Source organism: Styela clava, chromosome 7 (genome assembly GCF_964204865.1).
Source record: "Styela clava chromosome 7, kaStyClav1.hap1.2, whole genome shotgun sequence".
Lineage (NCBI taxonomy): Eukaryota > Metazoa > Chordata > Ascidiacea > Stolidobranchia > Styelidae > Styela > Styela clava.
The window spans coordinates 18,080,740-18,107,503 of NC_135256.1; the positions used below are offsets into that span (position 1 = coordinate 18,080,740).

Here is a 26,764-nt window from a genome sequence, read left to right on the forward strand (position 1 = left end):
CTGAAGATTGCTTTCTAGACAAAAGTATGCACAAGATCTTAATTAATCTTTTTCCTGTGACTCGTGCAGTATTGTAAATTATTTATGCGCACATCGTCTTGAAATTCTGTGGATGACCTGAAAAGCTTCAAAATACCGGGTGGTAGATCACTCATTTGTTTTCCAATCATTAACAATTAAACAATTTAACAATTATATAGACAAGCTGCAGTTTACACACTTTATTATGGCAGCGCTTTCCTGTTATTTAAGGTGCAATTTTTCCTTTATGGCTAATATTGGCAAGTTGTTAAATCGGCTAATTTGTAACGCAAACCCGGCAGCGATATTTATGATGGTTGCTCCCAGCTGATTTTAGGTTTGCAAACTCAGTTGTCGCTAATTTATACAATACAACATTTGCGAAACAGGATATTCGTAAATACAAACTGCTATTCTGACAGGAAGCATATTTGGTTTATCAGAAACACAGTTTGCTCACTCTTTGGATATCGAGAATTTGGTTTACGGAGCTGTTTACCTAATACCTATCATCGAGATCGCGGAATTTCTAGTTTCAATACTCGTACGGTCGGGTAATTTTTAGTAAATGTTCTCATGCATAGCAGCAACAATACTGTGACACTGAGTCAGCACTGGGGGATCGGCTTGAAAAGACATGAGTCGTGATATTCTAGTATACCCATGTTCGTACATCATGACCGTGTTGTATTTTGTTTGAATATTGAATTGATATGGCTGAATAAGGGATTTGCTTTATGAGCTGCAATTCTTAAAAGTTCAGATGGAGGCAAACAAAGAAATAGAAAAAATATTTAGTTGTTTTCCAAGAGTGCATCTGGGATGAATCGGTATGTAATGATCTAATTTCAAATATTTCCTCAAATATTTCTATCAACAGGCATGTATGTCGATTTAAAATAAGATCTATTTCATTGAAGTAAAATAGCTAACAGAATGAAAACTGCGACGTTTATCCCAAAACACCATTTCAGAAGCTTCGTGCCAAGCAGGAAGCCACAAAAGCACAGGATATTAGTTCCATTATCATTTATCGTTATCATTTTTACAATACTTCAAATACCACAAGCAAATTGCACTTATGCCGGACCGGATACTCCATCAAAAGTTTTAATTTGGCCAGCAGAATTTTCACATTGGATAAACTTGAAAATTCTGGCAGAAAATCTGGTCAAAAAAGGGATGGAAGTGACCGTGCTTCGTTCGTCTGCATACCAGGACTTCATGGAAGAAACGGATGATTTCAACTTTGTGAACTTCAACGTACGTATACAATGTATTTTTCATTTACAGTGGCTGTCGATGTTCGTGCGAAATTTATTATTGATAGTTGTGTTAGATTTTGAATTCAAATAAACATAATGCAGTATTCTTAGGGCTGTAACTTTCGACTTTCCTATTAGCAATATAAAATCGTCAATTTTCAACAAATATTCTCCATGAGGCGATAAACTGATGCGTATATCATACGACAAACTCGTGACTGCAGAACAAATTTGAGTAGATGAAAATATCCCGACTAGTTCACGAGACCGGTAATTGCGTTTTTAATTTTAATTTGCAATGAACCGTATTGTTCAGAAGTTCAATCTGGGAAATACTGATGAACAAATGTCGTCACCGATATGTGTTACCTCACAATTTTAATAAAACCGGTGTATAAAAATTGACAATAACATGAAATTTTCATTTATTTATGAAAATGTGGGTATCGAACAAATTAGAATTACAAGTCAAAATTTTGATATTGGTAGATCTCATTCTACAAGTATAATACACAAAATACTAAGTAGACGTAGCTTGAGATTCCGTTTTTATTCCAGTCGACGCCTTGAACTAGAGACAAATATTCGATCCAAATTCAGACCTTAAAATTGCAAAATCGTACTGTGCGATTTTAATCAAGATAATAACTATTATTTCACTAAACTAGCAAATAGAATTTGAAAATAGAGTTAAAAAACACGGTTATTTGAAGATATTTGTATATTTACGTTTACAAGAAAATATTAATATTCAGAAAAAGGATTAGATTTTCAGTATGTAGAAAATATGTATGTAGCAAAGAAAATGTTGAAAATGTAATGGTTTGACTGTCAAACATGTGTTTACAAAGCAACAGGTACGCAATAGAATGTATGAGGCGCTGAGCATAAGCTGATGGTTCATAAATTATTGACTAATTCCCAAACGGTAATTGAAGTAGTCTCGAGCATCCGAGCATCGACAAGAAATACGGTTTGAATTTTGACATCTCGTTCTTCATCTGATGCTTCTGGCAGGGCTGCTTGACCTTTAAAGTTATTCGTCCCCACTTGGAGTTTCGGAATTATATGCTCTATTTTTGATGCTATGACTCAGTGAGCAAAATATATATTATGATAATTTTAATATTCATTTCTACTTGTTTTACATATTTGTTTTCGTTGTAGCGATATATTTATGATTAAACAGTGACAAAACATTTTATATATATATATTTACATCGTTCCCCATTAATTAGCTCATATTTCATTTCATTCATACTTTTATTGAATACAATGGACGATATATATATATATATCAAAACACACAAAAGTTTACAAATTTGTTAATGTTTAACCGCTATTAGTCATCACTGTGGGTAGTTTCTCTTGTTTCGTTTTTATTCATTTATGTATTTAGTGCAGCTCTATTAATTTTAACTTTTCAAATATTTGACAGCGTTCATCAATTTGTTTTGTAAGATTGCTGGCCCCCGCGACGTCGCAGGGTGGTAACGTCGCGTAACCGCTGGTCGGACGAAACGAGTCATCGGTCTCATAAATGACATTGAAGTTACCGGTAGAGAAGCAATACGAGCTAAATTTCCGATCGGTATTTCTCACACTAAAATGAATATGAAACATTATCGAGGAGCCTATTTTCACACAATCTTAATAGTTTGGATTTATTTCGTGCTATATGCCGTAGAATAAGTAAATACGATCCAATACGATGCCCATGGTGACCAAATTACCCATAAGTATACATCTCATCTCCCGTGTCAACATTCCCCGTAAAACCTAACGATAAAAATGTTTGTTTATGCCACTAAATAAGTTACCACTTAGGATGGTTTTGAAATGACTAGCGTATATTACGAAAAGCATACAGCGACGACGCAAAGAAAATTAAGCAAGACGGTTATTTGTTTACACATGTACGTTATGCTTTATACATAATACTTTGTCAATTGTCTATGAACTATGCACAAATTTGTCTTTTTTATCTGGTGCACCCCACTACACATTTTAGTACATGTGGTTAAAAGGCTCGGTTTTATATGTAGGTGTCCCGGTTTCATCCTGGAGATCATCTTCAGTCCATGGATCACATTCTGCATTTATTGAAACTTGGGAATGAAAAATCATCTTTTATGCAAACAATTCGAGGTAGGTAAATATGCCAGAAAAATGCAGCCCGTGACATAGCTATATTGTAAAAGTCAATACTGAAAAGCTACAAGCGCATTTCGTTACTGCCCTTTTTTGGTTTGAACAAGCTTGCCTAAGAAGACGGTAATTTGACATTGTTTTGTCAAAAAAGACATTAATTAGGCCGCCATCATGTTATAAATAGATGTGTATTTTTGGAGGTATGGACTGCATGAGAAACGAAAAAAAAAATCATTACTTGAACTCAGTTTACCCACCTCATTCCGACTTCCTAATTCTTTTCATTTCAATTGGTACCAGAATAGTTATCTTGTTATAAATATGCGAGGTTTTTGGCAATTATTTATTAGTATCAAATTTGATCAACGAGTCTTCACTATTGTTTATTATTATGTATACAATGATACACTACTAATTTTTTTCAAATTTTGAATTTATGATTATTTAAAAATCATTCAAAAACCAAAGTGAATTGTAAACAGTAAACTAACATTGTACTAATCCAAAAAGTAGTCTTCCAACCAATGTTTTTTTTTCGTAAAGTGATGCTAACGAAATGTTAATATATTCAATATCCATTTATTGATATACCTTCTTTACAGGACTGGCTCACTTTTGGTTAGAGCAGTTAGATATGCGACAAAGCCAATGCAACGCATTAATGACGAATCAGAAGATTCTGAATAAACTCGCTGAAGCCAAATATGACGTAGTTCTTGCTGATGCCACTGTAGCCTGTGGAGAGATTATTGCAGCCAAACTTGGAGTACCTCTCGTCTATGCAGTTAGAATACTTCCCGCCGAAGCGCAATTTCAATATTCACAAGTATGTCGAAAGCCAACATTACAAATTTTGAACTTGTATTTATAAGGGATACACACTGAATTTAGGACCGAAATCATTTTGTTTTCAACATAGTCTAACTTTCCTTGCACCAACTAGGTTAAACAATGGTGCCTGCAAGACTAAGTGGGTGACGCCGAGAATAATTTCAGTACGTATTGGTAAATTCTCTGCGAGTAAAGAAACAAATACAAGATTAACCTTAAATCAAGTACGGACTGAATCTATATATCTGACTCAAGGAAAAATGTTTGTGCATTTGTATTCGTAAATTTTAGAAAATTTGTATAGTAGCCTATGAGCATAGGATTGGCAGCTGCGCCGCGTGCGCCTTACAGACGAATTGGAGTTTTTCGTTTTGTTTAGATAACAGTAGTCCTATTTTCTCACGTTTACATCCATCTCAAACTGCTAACCAATTTTGTTTCAAGGTCGTCATGCAATAAAAATCTATAGATATGTGTAACAAACTCTCTTGCGTCCCATTTTCTCACGTTTACATCCATCTCAAACTGCTAACCAATTTTGTTTCAAGGTCGTCGTGCAATAAAATCTAGATATGTGTAACAAACTCTCTTGCGTAAACACTGAGCTTCTTCATTCTAATTTGTGATCTTGTTCAGACTCCAATTCCAATATCATATGTGCCAATGATCAACACGGAATTTACAGACAGAATGAATTTTCTACAGAGAACCATGAATTTATTGTCTTATTTATATCAAACCATAGGAGTTGAATTATACGGCAAAATTGCCATGGACCCTCTTGTTCAAAAATATCTTGGTAAGTGTAACTTACAAAATGTACACTATTCTTTATCGCTGTTTCGAGAGAAACAACAAAAAGTCTCTGCTTCTTTGTTTTTTAATTGAACAATGTAAAATTACTCGGATTTATCTGACTTCAAATCACATGAAATATGATTCATTCAATTACAATTCATCAGTGAGGTTACTGCGAAAACTTAAAATACACGTAATGATTCTAAAAATACATTGATATTGTCTAATACTGTGGTCGGGTATTAGAAAACGGGATTTTCATATTGCAAAACTATCGGTATTTTATATATACTGCAAAAACATTGGAAAATGAGATTTGTCTTAGTCTGTTGAATGCATCAGTTTAATTTCCTCGCTTGGCTAATTCAGTCTAATCATATTAAACTGTCGTGAGACTGATATCATGATTCACTGTTTTTAAACTGACTGGAAAACTGAGCAGGGGTTTTCGCGTATCAATGACGCTATATTATAAAGATGAAAATATTAATTATGAATGTTGTTTTGGTACGGATTCGGAAATCTCGTACTGGTTAATTTTGCCCACACCATGGCAGACCACGACGGACCGGAATTCTTTCGGATTTTTCAAAACTTACAGAAAACCCTTTTCTACAACTTCCTGTATATATATATATGTGTTTAGAGAGTTTTTCGAAACGATACTGTGAAGGCACCTCATAAAAGGCATAAAACGTGTTCTTGCTTTTTTTGGCGACTAAATCAGTTTGAATGCGAGAATGTGATTCTATGTGCTACACCGATTGAAGTGAAACATAAAGCAGTTCATGCCAATACGATTAGAAAAATAAACTTTAGGCATAATTGGTTGCCTGATAGATATACTGACAGTGAAGGGGTGGAGCTCGCATCCAACCCATTTTGACGAATAAAAAGTTTTTTTGGGGGTACAAGTTCCAAAAATTCAGGAAAACATTATAATAACTGTAAAATAGGCACAGTGACGTACACAGTTTCGTTCACTGCAAACGTAAATGCATCTGGTTAGATGAATCCCTTTGATTTATTGACAAATATACATCGACCGCAAATGATGAGGTCGAGATAATGCAGTTGAGACTTGTCTCACAAAGAGCAATGAACATCAGGCTGTTCATCAGTCAAAATGACTCCACGAAAACAAATTCCTTTTCAGACCGCGGATATTTGCAAATCAGATATTTAACTCAGGACAATATGAAAATTTTTCATTCAAAACGTGAGATTCTTTGCACCTCCTCGCCATTTAAGGGGTGCATTAATATGGGAACCAGCAACTACACCCTAAACAGTAAATTGTTTTTAAAGAACTGAACTACAAATAAAGGAAGCAAAGAGTGGTATCTACTGAGAACTCCTTATCACTTCTTTATTGTAATGTGATTACCAAGCTTTGATGAAATCGCAGGGCTGCTTTATGAAGGAATTTCTCCGAGCATGGAGACAACAACACAGCCTGCAGGCTCATCCGCCCAATCCGTTGGACCTAGCACAGTGTTTCTCAAACTGTGTTCTGCAGAACCCTGCTGTTCCGCAAGTTTCTTCGGAGTGTTCTAGATTGGGCGCCATGGCGATATCGGTCGTACTTTGGCGCCTTTGGGTGGTGAATTTTACTCCCAACTGGCGACAAACACGCTGACATGTCTTGCTATGTAAACATGCGGGCAGGTCTCGTGCCAGTCTGTAAAGCTTGGCTATTTCGTCAACCGTTAAATATAGTTAACCGTCGGTCTAATTTTTATAGTTGTAAAATTCACTTTTCAATTTTACCATAGGGTAAATTATTTCGAAAATCACCCTAATGAATTGTTGTCTTACAACTGGAAGCTTCAAAAGATGTTGTGATAAACCGCTTATGCAAGTTGATGCACAAAGTAAATCCAATACACAATTTTTTATTATCAATTTAACCTCCATATGGAGCCCCAGGCCTCCGTGACAGAAACCTAGAGGGCTCCTCGATCAATTCGTTGACTTATTAAATTAAACCACGGCCTTGGATAATTTTGTGTCAAACTGTCAATGAAGCAATAACGGCATTGATAAAATTTGACAACGGTAGCGTCAAATTGTGACAAGACGGTAATTCAACTGTATGTTTAAGTTGCAATAGATATTGCCATATTTCGTTTACCGCCTTTTTTACATTTTGACATTACTTCATTAATATGTTTGTCGAATTTACAGCGTTCATATAATTTATCTATGGAATATAGATTTATTTCAAGCTTGTAATAACCCTATTGAGAAAGGTTTAGTGTTTGAATTCCGTTTAATTTTCTTTTTATACATGCAAATTTGTTTTTTTTGTTCCCATTTTTATATATTTATTGTGGTGCTACTTAAATAATAGTCAGCCTTTTCACGGGCTGCATAACAACAAAAGTTTGACAACTCTTGTCCCCAGCAGACGGTTTCTTTAAGTTTGATGTGATAGAAACTGACTATACTGCTTACCATCATAGCAGTAGAAGCACCCTGGCCAGGTTGATGGCACCCTAACCCGACAGTAATTTAATCCCTACATTGAAACTGACATATTTAATACACAGAGTTGAAAAATAAAACCTTATGTCATTGCCAATAATATTTTTGCCATCGTGATTAGTTTTAACTGTAGTATTATAAAAAAAATAAATTCCGTGTGGAATGACGTATAAAATTTATGAATGGCATTCGTGTGTTAATAACATTGAAATATGAATTTAATGATTTTCAGACTGTGATATATATCGTAAAATTGAACAAAATTTGCACTTGATTTTGTGTTAAACTTTCCAGTTGTTCATTATATAGTTCATTTTGATTTTCGAATGCATTTTATTTCTATAATTATAAAATAACTATCCCCTTGCTTCCATATTCTTTCACCTTGATTGATTTTCATATCCAACCTTATAAATTCAATGCCATACTTATTGATTTATTTTTTCCAAACGTTAATCGCGGTATCTTCACGAAAAATTGATATTCGCTGATGTAAAAGAATCAAATGACTCATGTTTTTGTTATGATCATTTGTATACTCTACCCTTTAGTTTTTTGATTAGCTGAAAAGTGGGTACTTCCGTGGTGTGTGTACCAGGTTAGGGTTAGGCCATATTTGTATTCCAATTTTTCTTATTTTAGTTTTATTACCATTTCGGGGACTGTGTGTGTTAGCCAACTGAATATACCCCTTGCCCATAGGCTTCAGTCCCTTTACACAACTTGATGTAAAGTAGGCGAACAAAATTAGTTACCTCCATCTGAAAACAGATGCATTGTATTTTATTTTTGTGAGCGTTGGAAGTTATAGTTTATGAGTGACACGCATTTACGGAGAAGATTGATATTCTGTGACAAAATCAAAAAATTAAATAAAAATATTTAAAAACAAAATGTTTTTGTAGTTAATGTTGTTTTAACGGACGAATGCGTTCCAGCTAATATTGATTTTTTTAAAACTAGAGTAAATTTGCTAGATTTTTTATTATTTTTTTGTTTTGACATTGAAATGTCAGTTTGACAATACTAATCAATATTTGTAGTTAACTGTGTGATATTTCGAAAACCGTATGGTGTACCCTCATTACAAGTCCTACTAGAGCCCTTTTCATAACGATTGTAAAACAGATTCATAAAAGATTGCGTAATGATTTTTCAAATAGATTTGAAGGATTTTACATCTGATGGACCAGTGTTTGTGCGAAATAGGGGATGCCAGGAGTTTGGTAATAATAATTACCCCCATCTCATAACATTTGTTTTTTAAACGTATGGAGTGGGGTACATTCTTGTTATTGTTCAGACCCTATCTTAGGATAGGATGGTTTATTGCCCCAACCTATGATAAACAGAGAAACGTAGTGAAGTGTCCCAACCTAATTTAAAATAAATAGAATCAAGGAAAATGGACCAAAAATGGGCAGAAGGCTAATAGCATATAGTAGGTTACCAAATAATATATTGTAAAATATAATCCGCAAAATTATCCGTTGGATTGTTAACCTCTCGTGCACGAGATTAGGAGTTAATGATTAACGACGGCATAACAACGCCCTCTATCACCTTTAGCCCTCAACCGTATTTTGAAAATGTTTTTAACAACGCTACTGAACTACCTGTGCCTAGGAATCATACAGGACACTTATGGTAGAATAGAATAGGACACTTGAATGGTTTCAAATTTAATGTGGCTATATATATATACACGGCCCTCGTCTTGGATGAGTGTTTAGCGTATTCCATCCACGTCTGTTAAATTGTATAATTTGACAAAATCACCTTCCATAGATATAAATGAAATTGAGCTATTCTTGTATGTTTGCGTAATTTCGCATTGATGTTCTAAATTCTGACAAATTTTTTGACTATCTGCTACTTCTTAATTCTTTAAACCGATTTAATCTTTACAAAATGTAAACATGTCCATGACGTAAACTAGTTAACCAAACAAATGCTGCAATATTAGTTTGAAACGCGGGACGTCGGGTTCAGCGCTCTAGATTCCTAGAAGAAAAACGAAAATTTGTAAGTAAATGCCATATTTGAGACGCATAAATATCGTAACGTGCGACAGATAGAGCGCCTCGTCGAAAGAAACTTGTTTGTAATACACTTTTTTTTTACGTCCGAGTGCAAAACCGTCGCCATCTGTCATCTGTAGGAAGAGAAAATCGAAATAATAACTTAAATGCCACTGGAATGATAAATATGGGTGGCATGAGTGCTAAAATCCTCCGGAAGGGGGTTACGAGCCCTGAAAATGGTTTGAAACCACTGTTGTAGAAGTATGATTTACATTGTAGTAGATAAGCATGTATTAGCAAGCCTTTGCTCACCCTTCAAAAAGATCCTATACAACTCCCAACTCAGTATATTTTGTTAAACCTGTTTTTTTTGTTTGTATATTATTCTACTTGAAACGTTTCCCCCTTCCTACAAAAATAGTAGCTCCCTATGTATCAGTGGCTTCTTGTACATCGTTTTTTCCTACTATGGGTTTTATACGGTTTCGAAAAGCCCAGAACATCGCATCATTTGGTCTTCAGATTTGACCTTCAGCTGTTTAATCATTGTGGTTGTAGATTGCGATATTGGACAAATATTTCTCAATGAAGTTTGCATTGCAATTTATCTTCGCCATCATTAAATCAAAGGATTTGTTCTTTAGGTCCGAATGCGGGATACAGACAATTAATGTCACAAGCAAGTTTATGGTTGATCAGGACAGATTTTGCTTTCGAATATCCTCGGCCGCTGATGCCAAATGTTAAATTCATCGGTGGATTTCATTGCAAACCAGCGAAGCCACTGTCTGAGGTTAGATGACGTAATCCTAATGTTCAAATACAAGTACCGTAATATCATTTAGATGGTAGACTGTGGTCGTCGTCAAATATAAGCGGTTGACTGTCGCCTACTTACTCTGACAACATAAAATATACTAATGGTTTCTGAATATGTTGGCTTGGAAAAATTTATGGTATTGAGATTAATTGTATTGAGATGTGCCGATTACATATGATATTGAATTCTAACATTTTTACCGGCAGGCAATGAGCCAAATTTGTACTTTGAGTTTAACCGTCGTGATACTTTCTTGTTGGCCACCTGAATCCCTTATCCCGCCCTTTTGGCAAATATTATTGCAATTTCATGACTTTCGTAAAAAGCAATGAAACCAGCTAAGAAGTGGTAAGTTTCAGCATTTTACGCGAACCCGGAATTTAAATCGAGAAAGATTAGAAAGCCAAACACTTTAATGGGGTACTGGAAATAGTAAAGAAATTTACGCATTAAATAATCCTTATGATATGGTATAGACTTTCATACACAGCACTTTTTAATTTAAAATATATTCAAATCTAATTTTAGGAGCTTGAAAATTTCGTCAACGACGATAATTACGACGGATTTATTGTTTTCTCTATGGGATCGATGGTTCGAAATATGCATAAGTAAGTGCTAATGTTGATACGCTATTTTCCAGCCATACTCCTTTTTCTTGCCGAACCTACTTTTGGCTTAGTATCCGGTATTTGGGAACATATTTCCAACAGATACAACCGGCATTTCTATTATGTAAATAATGTTTTTATTGGATCTGGAACAAACAATACTATTGATTTTGTAGAATTTCTGAGCAAAAAATAATATATATATATATATATTCAATTTTCTCGAGAACGGGTATTCTCAGTATTCCTATTTCATATTGATCTAATTTGAAAGTCCCCAGACGACCAGGCAGATGTAGGTTTTTTCGTGCGTAAGTCACTCATATTCATAATTCAGGCGGAATTCAGATTTCTAAACTAAAGCATAACTGAATTGAGTTTTTCACCGTTGCCAAAAATTAGTCAATAATATTGGTTGATCGTATAACCGACGTGCATTGGGTTTTGGTAATTCAAAAACTTTTACAACCTAAATTAAATTTGTTATATCTTTACTAACAGATCAAAAGCAAATACGATAGCTGCTGCGTTCGCAAATCTCAAACAAAAGGTCGTATGGAGATACCTTGGCGAGACACCAGACACACTAGGACCAAACACAAAAATCATGTCATGGTTGCCACAAAATGATCTTTTAGGTAAGATTTATCGGTACGACAGAGAAATCTAACCAATGTTTTAAAACCGAATTTTTACGAGCGTTGCTGGGTAACTAAAGAATAAAACGTCACTATGAAAATCAAAACGAGTTTTACTATCGCTTTATCGCATTGGTACTACCAAGGGATTGTCTGATTTAATTACAATAGAACATAAAAATTTGGATATAGTACGATTTTTATCTGTATTGTATCATGTTGTAAATTGTAGCAAATGAAAGGTATGAATAAATTTCGTTAAAAGTCGGGAGGGAGAAAGTGTTACCTACTAAAATCCAAAAAGTTACAACGCATAAATTATTTCTATGAAACGAAATGATTCCTGATATCGATTTCTCAAGAAACGTGGCATCTAATGATTTAGTATATGTACCTATGTACTGTTTATTACTCTGATAACTAGTGTGAGTAATCCTTGTTTGAATGATGTTTTATTTAATTTATTGATTATTCAGGTCATCCAAAATGCAAGCTCTTTGTCACTCACGGTGGAACAAACGGAATTTACGAAGCAATATATCATGGTGTACCTATGTTAGGTCTTCCTTTGCTGGTCGACCAGTTTGACAATATGGTCAGGATAAAAGGTTATGATTGCTTTCTAATCTTTTGACTTTTCATTTTGGTGTGTTAGCTTCATATTATATGTGTTGACCCTAAATTGTGGGTGTCAATTTGAATCTGTTCTATCACATTGTTTCGAACTTTTGATGTGCTTTGACCAACTTTAAATGTGCTGTATTGAACACGGATTGGATTTATGGATCGTTTTGTTGTTGTTGTTGTTATCTCTGGTGTTGTTGTTGTTGTGAATGAAAAAGCAGTTTTCTTTGACCCTAGTGTAATAATCAATTACAAATTTTCACAACTTTAAATTAAAAGAAGTCGCTAGAGGGCTATTACTTTTGTGTTACTCGAAATTTTCCCCGAAAATTTGCTGTTTTATTTTATTTAAACGGGAACACTTGGTATTCTATCATGCTCAATCACCTTCATCGTACCTCCCCACCAATCTTTTCTCCGAACCCGGTGTTATCAGCTTTCTGGCCTCACTGTAACGGTACCGCAGCCTATGACTATATATTTGTCCATCGATATCTTTTATCTTCTCCCTTCATTTTGCTTCCTTCGGATAAAATAATAAAACTAAACAACAACTAGGATACTGGTGTATTGGTCTTATTTGTAATACCTACAATAATAAGAGTAGTAATTTGAAATCCAAGAGTTATGTGCTGTATCACATTAAGTTTTTCAATTGCATTTTTCTATTTTGATCTTACAGGAAAAGGAGCAGGCAAAACGTTGGACATCACAAACCTAAATAGAACTGAATTACAATCAACAATTGTAGAATTGATAAACAACAAAAGGTAATTTACATAAATATTTATATGGTTATGAATTTTATTACACATCTTCATGAATATTTTTTACATGTTTTGTTTTCTGACGAATTTTTTATAAAAATGTTCAGTAAGGCTGCTAAAACTCGTATTTTTACTGCCCTCGTTGCAGGCTATACACTCTGTAAGCTAACACAGAAAGAATAAACAAGTAGATAGTACCAAGTCAGGAATGCTAATATTGATACAAAGATAAGTCGCAATGCTTTCACGGACGAAAAAACGTTTACTGTTTCCCTATTATTAATATTACAACCTGGTGTCGTTTTTTGTTAGCTTTTCCAATTCAAGATAACAATACTTCTCATGGGCAAAGAAAACTTACCACGAAGTATTCTTCTAAGTGTTCAGTGGCCACTAATAAGCAGCTGCTTCATATTGTCTATTTTAGTACTATTTTTCAGTAATCTAGTTCACTCATTTTAGTTATAAAGAGAATGCTATAAAACTGTCGGAATTACACAAAGACAAAGTTATGACACCTCTTGAAAGCGCCACCTACTGGATAGAATACGTTATACGTCACAAAGGAGCTTATCATCTTCGTCCGGCTGCACATGAACTGTGGTGGTTTCAATATCATTTACTCGATGTTATAGTTTTTCTTATTGGATCCTTAGTAGGGGCTATATGGGTAGTGAAATTGTTTATCAGATATCTTCTTCGCAAAAAATCGGATAAGACAGACGAACAGACAGACAACTCCGTCAAAGATAAGGTAGAAGAAATGAATGGTAATGGGAACATTGCTTCTTCAACAAAAGTTGTTAATGGACATTTGCATGCAAATGGTTACAAACAAAAGAATTCTTCTCTTCAGCATAGGAAGAAAAACGGTATTAGGGTGTCCGATCCTATTTCTAATGGCAACGGTCATCTTTCAAATGGGTTTCATACAAAATTGAGTTGTGAATATTGTCATCGTAGAAAGAATATTCAATCAACTGAATAGAATTCACCTGGGACAAAAACAATTTATGCTAATATGTTAATATTATTATTCCAAATTCGATTTGTGCTTTCAAGATAAATAGGTATTTAATGATTACTAACTGTCTCTGACAATCGGTTTCATACCGAATAATCGCACCGAGTTTCCTAAATAAAAATCTTTATGCAAATTGTGACTATTTGGTAAAGGACAAAATTGAGGCAAATTATGCCATTACATTCCATATGATTTTTCGAGTGAAGCAAGTTTTGTCAACTGTTAGATTTCATGTCCAATTCTTACTATTCAATGCATTTTCTTTTTGTGGATCAAATTGAAAAGCAAAGCAATCCGGCAGAATTTTCGATTTCTGATGTTGCCAGTAAGTTCTATGATATATTATACCATGACATTATTTTCCATATTTTTACTATATTATCTCCTCGAATGCGTGATCAATAATATTAACGAATAGTAATGTTTGGAATTATCTGAAAATCTATTTGGGAAGTCTACTTATGCACTTTCCCATGCATGTATAAATGCATCTGTTTCGTATGGAAAGTGTAATGGATTTTAAGAAAAATTCATTTTCTGATATTAATCCATTCACATGCAAGCTAATAAGTGCACCGAATGCAACGGGTATTTTCTGTTCATTTCACCAAATATATGAAATGAAAATAATTAATAGTCATGTATTCTTTTGTAATTATACTAGTAAAATAATTATTCTCTGTGTTAGATTGTTAGAAAAATATTACATTAATATGCTCTAAACCTTATTTTTTGAATTGACTGCCATGATGGTCCTTCTGCGAGACCTGAGCAAAAATTATAATTAAGCCTGTATTTCGACTTAATTTTTGTGTTCTCAACCTTCCCAATTGGGTGATTTGTATGCGTGATTTCCTGAATTTCCAAGCATAACGGATTTCAATGTTAATAATATCTAACAAATAATTGTGTTTGCTCAATCACAAAGTTGCAATCACACGAAATCAAACTTATCAAGAGGCGAACCTTGAACGCAAAAGTATGATAGTAATGATTGGCATTGCACGTCCTTGATTCCACAGCAGAAAAATTTGTAAAAGTCTTCCAGTATATATCAGACTGGAATAAATGTTCTTGATTCTGTATACATTTCTAAGATGTTATTACTAGTGAGCTTTCTGAGTATTTCCCCAAATTTCTTAAATAAGTTCTACTTCTAAAAGGCTCTTATACTTACCAAATTAATCATGCATACTATTTGACAGTAAAGAGCAATTTGTAAAAAAAGCTTGCCTTTCTCGTTATTGGTGCGTCGATTTCTATTGAATATTTTTCATTTATAATCCACAGTAAATATTATTAATTAAATTAAATGTGATAATTTTTTTCATTTTCATTTCTTTTTCAAATATACAATTTTAATCATTTCTGAATATTTTTAATTTAAAGATGTCTGGGATATCTCCGGCAGTTTGAAAATCTGTTTCCGGTTTGGCTTACGTTTGACTCCGGATAAAATATTCAACACCGGAGCATGATATCGGAATGTCGAACTACATAACTTAGACGTCTGATCATGTGCCTTTTTCGATCAAAAAGTATACCTCGGACCTTACCGGCTTTGAATTATCTCTTTAAAAGTTCAGTTTCATGCCCGGCTCCAGTATGGTTGTGAATATAACTGCAGCAAAAACTTTTTTTTTTCGATATTTCCAAAATACCTGTTTTTCCTCGAATGTACTCAAAATCATTTCGGTTTCTATTAGTGCAATATGTATTTGTAATGTTAAAAATAGAAACGAGAATCAAACGAAAAAATATTGTACAAAATTGATATATATAAAGAAATTAAAAAGGGAATTTCATACCAGGACGGATATGATTCACTGTACAGCAAATTACTGCTATACTGAGCAAGATAAGAGCTAACAAAATAATTTTATTTTATACAAAGCCCTCAAATAGCATTTCCTGTGGAACATTGAAACATATGGGTACGGGTATCTTTTTAGCTTAAGAGATTACCATGACAGAGCCAATAACATGATACATTTTTCAGTGTTTAAGTCCCTCATTTTGTGTTTACTTTGTCAAAAGCGGGTTAGATGGTTACTTCGAAGTGGGCATATTTTTACATGGCATTTTATACTTCAAACATCTGTCCCTCCTTCTGTTCTTCGACGATAATCAACGGATTCGTATTCAGGAGGATCTGGAGTGGTGCGATCCTTTGCAGATGGGAGATCGTACATCAATGGTCCTAGGCTGGGAACCCATCCTGGGCGGGGCTGCATTTCTTTTGGTGGAAGCCATTTTATAGGTGATGACGGTGAGGTGCTGGATGCTGCAACGCTCGATGCAGCGTCAGTTTCAAGATCAAAATCATTGACATCAACTTAAAAAAGGAAATATTGTATAAAATTAATGCCATTTCCACCAAATATAAGACGATGTAACACGTTTATATCCATGGCAACCATACTGGATCAAATCCCTTAAAGTATTATTTTTCATAAGGCACCCAGCAGTTAGTTGTAGTGATTGTTATATGGTTTGTATCTCCATTTAAATGGTCTCCGCTGTAGAGGACATATTGGGCTGTAATTTAACAGCAGGCGGTTACACAAGATGTGTACTGCCAAACAAGTGAAATTCCACATTTAACAAATTGATCTGCGAACATGATAGTTTCCCATCAACCCTTCAATGATATTATATTTAATGCATCTTACGATATAATACACACTTACTTTCGTAAAAAGAAAGATTTTTCTCTTTTTCCTGATTTTCACTTGGAGAAGAACTTCGTGACCTAGATCGTCTTCGGTGACGTTCACGTTCGCGCGAACGCGATCTTCGTCTGTCTCGATCACGACTGTGACGTCTATGATGATGGTGATGACGATCACCATTACGGTCGCCATGGTGATGATAATGGTTACGAGTGGATGCAGGAACAGAACTGGCATAACTTCTTCTGTCAACGTCACTGCGTGGTCTATATTCAGAAGGTGGCACCTCACTCTCCGTCACTGTTTCAAAAGAATCGCTTCGTGCGAGAGATAATGTTCTGATTGCAGGCGTCGGTACAACCGTCACAACTTCCCTGGGCTCCTAAAAATAATGTAGGAAAATTTTTTCTCATCTAATTGATATGTTCTTCTGTATGAACACTAACCTTACTTTTGAAGACGATCTGGTGACATACGTCATTGAATACAGAAGCCCATATTAGCTCAAAATGCCCATATTTAATTTCACATGACTGCACATTTACAAAATTATGTTTGAAAGGCATTCAGCTGTTAGGATCCTCAAACTTGTGTAGATGAGATCAAAATTTTAATGTGTTTGACTCCAAATATTTAATTTATGATTGTTTCTACTATAAAGCAAATCTATGCTGGTTGCAACTTTATCTAAATTTAAATTCTCACAGTTGATTGTGAACGACGATTTTTTGGAACTGACAAAGGCAGACATTTACAATGTAAACCTGGCCGCTTGCTGTCGTATCACTGTTTGATTTTGCCTCGACATGAGTGTGACTGTGAGTACTTACAAAATTGAGCAAGAATAACAAAACTATGACTTACTACCGTCGTTGGATGTCTGATTTCATCATTGACAAATCCGTTGTTGTGGTATGTTTTAGGAACAGAACTCAGAAGATCTCTGTAAAATATGGAAGGTCATTACTATAACAAGCCTACATATCACAGAATATTGGCTAACATGGACAGGTGACAATTTCCTGTTTTACCATGAATCCCACTTAATAACCATTTCCAAAGATATGTATCTTTGATTTAGCACAGAATAATACGTCATTAATCTTTTCTTTCCGTCCAAGTCAGCGCCACTGACATATCCTTGATATAAATTTGATTAGGGGAAATTCAAAATGATTCACATGTTTAATTAGGATTTTAGTCGAGCACCGAGCACCAGTATGTCAAATACATTAAATAAGGTACTCCCATAGTATGCGTAGCAGGTTAGGGTTGGACCATAATTTTATTTTGATTTTCCTTATTTTAGTTCTATTACGAGTTTGGGGACTGTCTGTGTTAGCCAAGTGAATATACCCACTGCCCATAGGCTCCCATCCCTTTACACAACTTGATGTAAAGGAGGCGAAAAAAATTAGCTACCTCCATATTGGTACACATACTTCTGGAGCGCCTTAAATACACAACAAGGATACTCTCAACTATTCATAAAGAAACTAATATTTTTTCATAAAAATAAAGTAAAACTCACAGTTTTCTGTTTCTTTCTTTTCTCTTATTTTTCACACAGATACAAACAATAATAATGACTACTATTATAATCGAGAGACCAATGACACCAAGAAGAACAGCAAGCCATAATGGAAATTTCGTTTCACATCTTTGACCAAGAATCCAGAGATCAGGATAAGTCGTACATCTGCGTAAAGAACAATTGGAAGATACAATTACTTACTACGTCGTGTCCCTGTTTTCTCTTTCACGTGTCGTCGTTTTACATATTGAGTTTATAAGCGTCCCTCTAAGCCCAGTAAGATGTTTAGGGTAGTATTGCATGTTGTAGCAGTTTAGAATTCCATTTCTTATTATAGCGTTGTGGTTTGAATTAATTTAATAGTCTCGTCCATAGCGTCCTTTGCTGTATTTCGAATTGTTCGATATAACATGATATTTGCAATTATACAGATCGTATTGCATTTATATCTGTTGTTATCCTTGGTTGTATACCCTCTGTTGTTATCCTTGGTTGAGTTGTTTTGTGTAAGTATTAGTTTTGTGTTTTATAGGATCTGTCCTTGTTAATTTATTTGGTGCTAATTATTTCATTTATAATTTAGTCAACCGTTTTAAATATTCTCAATAAAACGAGTCTGGCAAACCGACTTCATCATTTCTGGGTCCCAAAAGTGACAGGTGAAGGTCAAGGTGAAATTTACTATAGATTCTTAAAATGGAAGATTAATGACCTAAAGTCTGTTGACTTGGCATATCCTATTAGAATATCCGACTGTGAAATAAGCAACTGACGAAACTTTTCCAATTTAGAAATATTTCATATTTGTGATAAAAATATTGGATCAATATTTGAGATTTTTTCATATCGGATGCGAAAAGATTTTCAAATTAAAATATGGAGGAGTAATTTCGGCATACTGTTGTGAATTATTCGTCGCGTGCAGCTGTATATAGAGGAGTGGCGGATGGTAGATTTTGTCAAATATCTTTGGATCATCTATAGGAATATGCATAAGTAAGAGCCGAATGTTTATCAAATATAAATTATCTTATTCAGTCTGAAATTTCAAAATATCAAGTTTGTATTCCTCTACTTACCTGCATGTGGGCACTTTGTTCGCATCACTATGGGAACATAGTCCATTGTCACCACAATAATTGTTTTTACAGTCCGATACACAGGTTGCATTGATACCTGCTGTATCTTCTGTACACGAAACATAAGCCCCTACGCAAGAAGCCTGGGCACAAATAGCGGAACCTAAAAAATGCAGGATGCATAATAAGTAACAATACTTCAATTACTATGAAGATCTTGTCATAATAGTTCCTGGGGCATACTTTAGGTTCTATATATCAGTATAAAAACAGCAGTAATAACAAGATAGCAGTGTGTCGAATACATGGGCATGGGAGGCCAAATGAACAAGACGATAACAGCAAATCTCCAGCAAAAAAATAACAATTCTACAACACGTTACTTGAATGTGAACAAGATATCATATAACAATGTTTCCAATTATTTAAAACGATTTCATTCGTCTTCAACTACTGAAAATTTGGAATCGCTAGGTCATTAACTTTGGAGAACAAGAGCGACAACAACAATTTAGAAAAAACAATCTGTAGGTCCATTTCGTGCCCAATAAAATTATCACTTATTCTAACCTCCAAACGAAAAAGTAGCTGCGTCGTTTTGCACAGGATAATATGCAAAGATGTTTGCCTGCTCATTTAAACCTTTTCGCACTGGTTCGAATGTCCCAATCGCGCTTGTAATCAATTTGTTGTCCGCACCAACAGCACCAAGAAGAACAGGATATGCGTATTTAGCATCGTAAGTTACCTGAAAACAACGTATCCGGTAATATTTTAATGTTTGAAAAGGCTAGTTTTACATTTTAGCATTAAAGTTTTTTGTGATAAATTTCACGATTTTACTCGAAGCAAAGACTGTAGAATATGGAACTAAGTTCTCACATCCTAGACCAGTGGTCCTCAAACTTTTTAAGCCGCGCCTGCTGCTTAGAACTTGTCAAGTTTCGCGCCCACCTCAAAAATAACTACCGGTAACTAACAATAAGCTATGATAAACGTGCATGACCTTGAACTAACAGCATGAAGTTGAAATTTCACCATGCTCCACGTTAGGGATATTAAAGATTCAAGCACAACAGCTCTATGCAATCTTTAAACTGAAGAAGTGTAGAAATCCAAAATAAGGCGGGCAAGATCAAATTTAACAAATATGTTTATCTTTAAAATTAGCTTCACGCCCACTCAAAAAATTGTCTACGTCCACCTTGTGGGCCGCGCCCCGCCGTTTGATAACCATTGTCCTAGAACTATTTTATGCCCGGTGTTTAACGACTTATATTGTAATCATTTTCTAATTCTCAAAATTCGTCATAGATCAAAAGTTGGAAATTCATGATTCAGATCTTACCTGTATTACCATGTTCCCTTTATCTGAAGTTCTCACATTTTCAACATCAATAAAACCTTGCAAAGTCTTTGCATAAAATTCTCTTGCCTGTGAATCGATGCATAATTAAGTGAGATACAGAAATGAAAAACTATCCTTCATAAATACTTTTGGTGATGTTTTAATTTATTTAATAAAGGACCGTGGTCCTGAATAATTTTCTGTAACTGAATAATTTTTAAGCTGTTAAAAAACGTAGTCTCATCCATATTGCATTGACATCCCGCTGTTTTTTTATATACCGGCTGCTAAATTAAAGCGAAGCCGCGATGTCGAGTTTGAGAGCAATGATCGTAAAAGCTTGAACTGTTATAAATGTATTTCAAATTAATATTTACCGCAGCTATGAATGTCGAATCAACAAATGTCACCGAGTCCGATGCTTTGACCAGATTGACTGTAGTAGTATATATCTTATTTGCTGTATTTGCTGAAAAAAAAAATGAAACGATTGTTTGTGATGGAAATGTGCTATTCCTAAAAATATTGTGGTTATGCCAGCAAATCCATACTTGAGGGCTTGGAATAAACTTCTGAGTTGAATATATAACAAATTTTCAATTGTTATTTGCAAATTATCGAATATGCACCGAATTAATTTTTGATTGTGGACCTTGACCTTTGAAGGAACACAGGTATTTTTCCACCTGCATAAAACAATGATCTCATATTCTTAAAACAATAAGATCATCAATATTCCCACGAAATCTATGCTATTCCAATCTATTTTGCTATATATTTACAATAATAGATTTGACCTTAATTACTGCGCCGTGCTATAAACAGGAAATAATACTAATATTGCTCAACCAAAATTTCTCCTATCAAAAACGAAACTAACTAGTTTCAGGTTGGTCAAAAATAACTTTCTTTCCGAAAAAGTGATAAATAAATATAGAAGATTTATCCACAAAACGGAGAAATTCAAAGCCTTCAAATAGAATAACTTCATCCACAATGTAAGGCAGAGAGAGAAAAGATAGGAGGCAACCTGCAACTATCCCATCCAGGGTATCGTTTATACTTTATGTCGTATCTTGTACTTTCTACACTTTGATTGTTGAGTACGGTATGTTTGTTTAAACGGAGCAATAAAAATTGAAAGAATGTGAAAAGGTTGTTTATTAACTGTTATACTGAACAGGTATAACTTCTGATTAATATATTGCTTTATATCGGAGTCCAGATTCTAGGAGTCTAATATATAACTAAGGTCGTAAAGTAGTCAACAGGACTATCGGTTAAGTACGCAGATAGAAGACAATTTATAGCGGCAACACAACTTTCTACGTTACAATAATAGCAAGAATAAATTAAATAAAAATATTTGATTGTTTGTAAAAATCTATGTATAAATAAGAAGAATATCGCTCACGTATAGTTGGTATTTGGTCGGGTACAGAAACATCAGCAAATTCATTAAATGGAGTAGTCTGAGATTCTGTCAAACAAAACAGACATTTCAGATTTTCAGCAATTTCACATAAATTTATATTAGACCTTTGACATTATGGCAACCAAGATTACCAATAGCAAAAATTACCCACCGCTATCTTTGGGTTAGGTTAGCATGTTATCCAAACCAATAAGCCAATGTATCATTTTATAGCGCACATACATGAGTTCCTCATTGAGTTCAGAACGTTTTGCCCCTTCTATTAACAGTGAAGAGAAAGAAAAACCTCGCAACTGGTCGAAAAATCGCCAGGGGGACATGAAAATATTCTGAAAAGACCAACGAATTCATATTATCGTTATTTCCTCTTTTTCTTATTGGCGTATTAACCTATTCGAGTTATTATTATAATATGTTCCTCTCACTTAGGTGATCCATAACAGATATATGTATTACGTTACAAAATATTGAAAGTACGATACGTATTGGATATTTCGCATATCTTGCTATACCGTTATCAACCAATTATATTACGTCAAATGACGTCAAGAGTTTTTAGAAAGTCAATAAAACACACACTACCTGATAATCGAACTAAAATGCATAGTTGAAAAACTGTCTTGAGATATCTTTGTAAATAACGGACGGAAGACATGGCTTGTCAGAATCGATCACAAAGAATCACATAACATACTTCTCCATAAAATACTGTATATTCTTCACTTATATTTCCGCGTAATTTCCTTACAACTTACGACACGACTTCACGACATACGCACTATTTCACAGCATATAACAAAGCGAACGTTAGTAAAATAGGCGACGCCAATACGAGCGACATCGATGGTTAGTCCAGCGTATCGCCATACCATACGCTTTTCAATTGTATTCTGCTTTTATGGAAAGCAGTCACCCATAAAATTGTATTCACTATTGGTTTACATTCAACTATCACGGGGTTCGAAATATAATTACGTCACATAGAGTGATTTTGGCTATGAAAATGCGCGTGGTAAAGTTACCGGTACCTGACCAACAAATCGGAAGACCAATGTTACGCCAGTAGTAAAAGGCGTGCCACCAGTGGGAATCCGTCGGTATAACTTGAGGCTGATACTGAAAAGGTACTTGACACAACAAATTGATTAGATGTGCTCACCAGGCCACTTAAGTTGCGTCGCAGTTGATTGAATAAGTCGAGCGTTAACTCTTATTTAGTGGGCCGTTTATCAATGATAATTTCGAGTATATGTTGTTCTATCTGAGATTTGATGAAGAACGCCTTCTGCTAGTTATTAACTTGAGAATCTAATATCAAAACATCAAATATTTAGCATCAAAAGTATGATCCCATGTGTTTAGAGGCTCAAATCTTCTGCATCTAACATCAGTTTTGTCTTTTCCATAAAATCGTTCGATGAGAAACTGCTTCATCTAAAACTTTTACTATCCTTTTGCTGTGAACCTATTTAATCAATTCTGCATTTAGTTTTGGTTGGATACTTGAATTAAAATAACAGATGGAATGAATCAGGATCTTTTGAATAAAAATTGAATAGGCAGAACGCAGTACCAATACCTGCGAGAGCAATATTTCGACCGTTCCCATAAAAGACTTCTTACAAGATGTAAAAACGATTTGTTCAGTTGAGATCAGTTTATTCGACTCACTCTATATAACGAAATTGCATTGAATATACATGCATATAAAATCATATATGTAACTTGAGATCGCCCGCACCCCATCGTAATGGACCTTTCCCCGAACTTTGACCTTTATTGTTATGATTTTGGTCGCTCAGACAAACATTGCAAATATTCAGGATTGTGTAGGGCGATAGAGTGGTACGTTGCTCGTTTTAAAGGCCTTCGAATGGCATTTCACTGGTGATAGCGGTATTTTCGTGCTTCTAAAGTTATAACATATTGTCAAGTGATCTATTATTAACGTTATTCCGCCTTCACATTGCCGTTAACGTATCTAACTTAGTTCTAAAAGCTCATTTAACATACAAAAATGGAATCACTCAGAGATGACTTTTCTATGACTTGGTTCTCCAAGAACTTTTCTTTCCCCCAGCAAGAGAAGGATACAAAACTTTTCATTGAAAGGTGGTATTTAAACTTATATGGTTGAAGAATCTCAGAGGGCGGTGATAGAACTGGGAGACCTGCGTGACTACCGGTACGGTACCGGTACCATATCCCATAGTTCATAGACTGATAGATAGCGTCCAAGTTAGGGCTGAATTGGTGGGTTTAGTATAGGAACAAATGAAATGCAGGGGCAGTTTAAAAAGTCTTTTAGATACATTCTTAGAAACATTGCACAAACTACAGAAATCTGTAATTCTGAACAGGTGAATATTTTTTTCAGATACCGGTACATTCATGATGTTTCAGTCGTCCATCTTGGTTCAACGCTAGATTTCAAAGCCAAGTGCGTTAGATGAGTTAAGGAGTCTCTGCCACCACATCATCCTCGAATAGTGGTGTCGCTGGATAGTCACCAAGTCTCTGATGCAATTTGTACATGCTAGGAACAGTGAGGGCATTTGAGTTTATGTCGTATCATAGAAACACAGATTTATTAGCTCAGTAAGATGGGTGCAAATATACTATTGAAAGATTAGATTCAACAGGTTTATTGAGGTATTATGATCGATTACATACCACATAAAATTACAAGACCAATAATGTTATAGTGATAAACATGGTTTAAATGGACTAACCAACAGATGAAATTGAGGGGATTAAAAGATTTTCCGCTGAGACAAGCATGTACAAGCCTTCCCCAGCATTGGTAACAACCTATATGGAGGGAACAAAATAGATCCAACAGTTGTCGTTTGTAGTTGGTGCTAATCCCACAAACAAAAAACATGAAAGCAATGGAGCGTCTGAGCTATTTTATTAAAGCTGCCTGGTTTCATCCCCTGATAATAAATATGGAAGAATTGCTCTCACTGGGCACTACCTCATTGTTATATAGTCAGCCCATAGTCAGATGGCCAAACACCCACCACTTGGTTCGGTTCTAAGATTTACCAGGTGATTATGAACAAGTTGTGATTTGTATGACAGTGATAAATGCAAAACAACCTAATAAAATAAGGATATTTATCACACACTACAAATACTACCAAGTGCAGGACCAACTTCTGGTATCAAGAGCAGCTTGGTGTGACTTTGCAGTTGCAGTTCCGATTCTAAATCTTGTTAATTCTTTCGTGCTCTTTTATTATTATTATTTATTTTTCTGGTAGGTAGTCGCGTACTTTTTGAAATCTATTTTAAGTTATGCTCGACTTCCACTTTTCTCTGCATTTTGTTTGTATGTTGACTTTTTGTGTTGTTTTATGCCAGAGAACTAAAATAAAATGATGATGATGCTTGCCTACATTTTTCTGCTGTCTGACAAAGCGCTGTCTTTTTCATCAGCGGCACTTGAGGTAGTTTCAACTAAAGAGTCTGGGGGCAGATCTGGTTGGATCCCTGACAATCCTTTCTCACTTTCGTCAGATTCACATGTCTCTGTATCAAATGAAGTATCTGGTGACAGATCCTGTGAAATTATAATCCAAAGTTAAATTATGGTATAAGTAATCCTTACCTCACAATTCGATGGTGCTTTTCTGTTGGGCGACAAGAATCTGATATAGGGTCAGGGTATTCATCAGTTGGTCCATCGCCTCCATGAAAATGCATGATGGAACGCATTGCTTGTATGAAAATTTATTTCATATAAGAATTAACATATTGAATATATCATAGGTATCGAAAACAATATTTATGTTGGCCTACCTTGGTACCCACGAAGGTCTACCTTGGTACACACGAAGGTATTTCTGGTGATTTTTCCTAGATTGAATATACTGCGAGGCCTGTTGCATTCCTTTATCCACCTCATTTCTTTTTGGCAGTCAATATGTGGCTTCGGAAAAGGCACAAATCCTACTCCATTTGAACAGCAGGGGTACCGTACAGGTTGTCAGACCGGCAAATATCATATGCACAGCGTTTACACATAGTTAGTCTACCAAAATAATTCACTAATAGATTCTGTTTAATAAAAATGCAACATCGTATCGAAAACAAATTCTTTTTTTTTTCTAACATACGGTAGGCTACCGGTACCCTTGATTGCATCAGCATGATTGTCTACTATTTTTTGGTTCGAAATAGCAGTTGTGACCTGTACAGTACCGTAAAGGCCGCTGCACACATGCCCGGCAGAACGGCATCCGATGGGGATTCCCCATTTGAACGCGTTGTGGCCGACGGCCCTACGGCTTGATTTCTGCGGTTCTAATACACACTATGTGTGTCAATAATCAAGGGGTAAAGTGACGCACCTGTAAGGTGCCGGCAACGGGTACAGCCCTTTAGTATAGTATAGATATATAGATTTCGTGAACGTGATTTGCAACGAGTAACATACAGTATTACAGCTTTCTAATTCTTTTTTTTTCTAACATACGGTAGGCTACCGGTACCCTTGATTGCATCAGCATGATTGTCTACTATTTTTTGGTTCGAAATAGCAGTTGTGACCTGTACAGTACCGTAAAGGCCGCTGCACACATGCCCGGCAGAACGGCATCCGATGGGGATTCCCCATTTGAACGCGTTGTG

The 26,764-nt window shown here is 35.1% G+C and overlaps 2 protein-coding genes and 1 long non-coding RNA gene across 3 annotated transcripts; 1 reads left to right on the plus strand and 2 right to left on the minus strand.

The window, feature by feature from the left end:
- The first annotated feature begins 879 nt into the window (after positions 1-879).
- LOC120327972 (UDP-glucuronosyltransferase 2B31-like) lies at positions 880-15,428 on the plus strand. The gene is made up of 10 exons (XM_039394346.2): positions 880-1,284; positions 3,332-3,434; positions 4,040-4,263; positions 4,905-5,067; positions 10,222-10,370; positions 10,926-11,008; positions 11,510-11,646; positions 12,123-12,254; positions 12,953-13,040; positions 13,500-15,428. Exons 1-10 carry the CDS (start codon positions 958-960, stop codon positions 14,023-14,025), a joined length of 1,932 nt encoding a protein of 643 aa, XP_039250280.1. The 5' UTR covers positions 880-957; the 3' UTR covers positions 14,026-15,428.
- Positions 15,429-15,751: 323 nt separating this feature from the next.
- On the minus strand, positions 15,752-23,195 carry LOC120327973 (uncharacterized). The gene is made up of 10 exons (XM_039394347.2): positions 22,712-23,195; positions 22,109-22,174; positions 21,072-21,163; positions 20,695-20,781; positions 19,917-20,094; positions 19,347-19,509; positions 18,265-18,432; positions 17,598-17,676; positions 16,752-17,115; positions 15,752-16,396 (listed from the first exon to the last, which is right to left on the minus strand). Exons 1-10 carry the CDS (start codon positions 22,782-22,784, stop codon positions 16,152-16,154), a joined length of 1,515 nt encoding a protein of 504 aa, XP_039250281.2. The 5' UTR covers positions 22,785-23,195; the 3' UTR covers positions 15,752-16,151.
- A 1,582-nt stretch (positions 23,196-24,777) lies between these two features.
- On the minus strand, positions 24,778-26,221 carry LOC144425247 (uncharacterized). Its single transcript, XR_013477401.1, has 2 exons — positions 25,956-26,221; positions 24,778-25,694 (listed from the first exon to the last, which is right to left on the minus strand). It is a non-coding gene; the product is annotated as an uncharacterized LOC144425247 (long non-coding RNA).
- Positions 26,222-26,764: the final 543 nt, after the last annotated feature.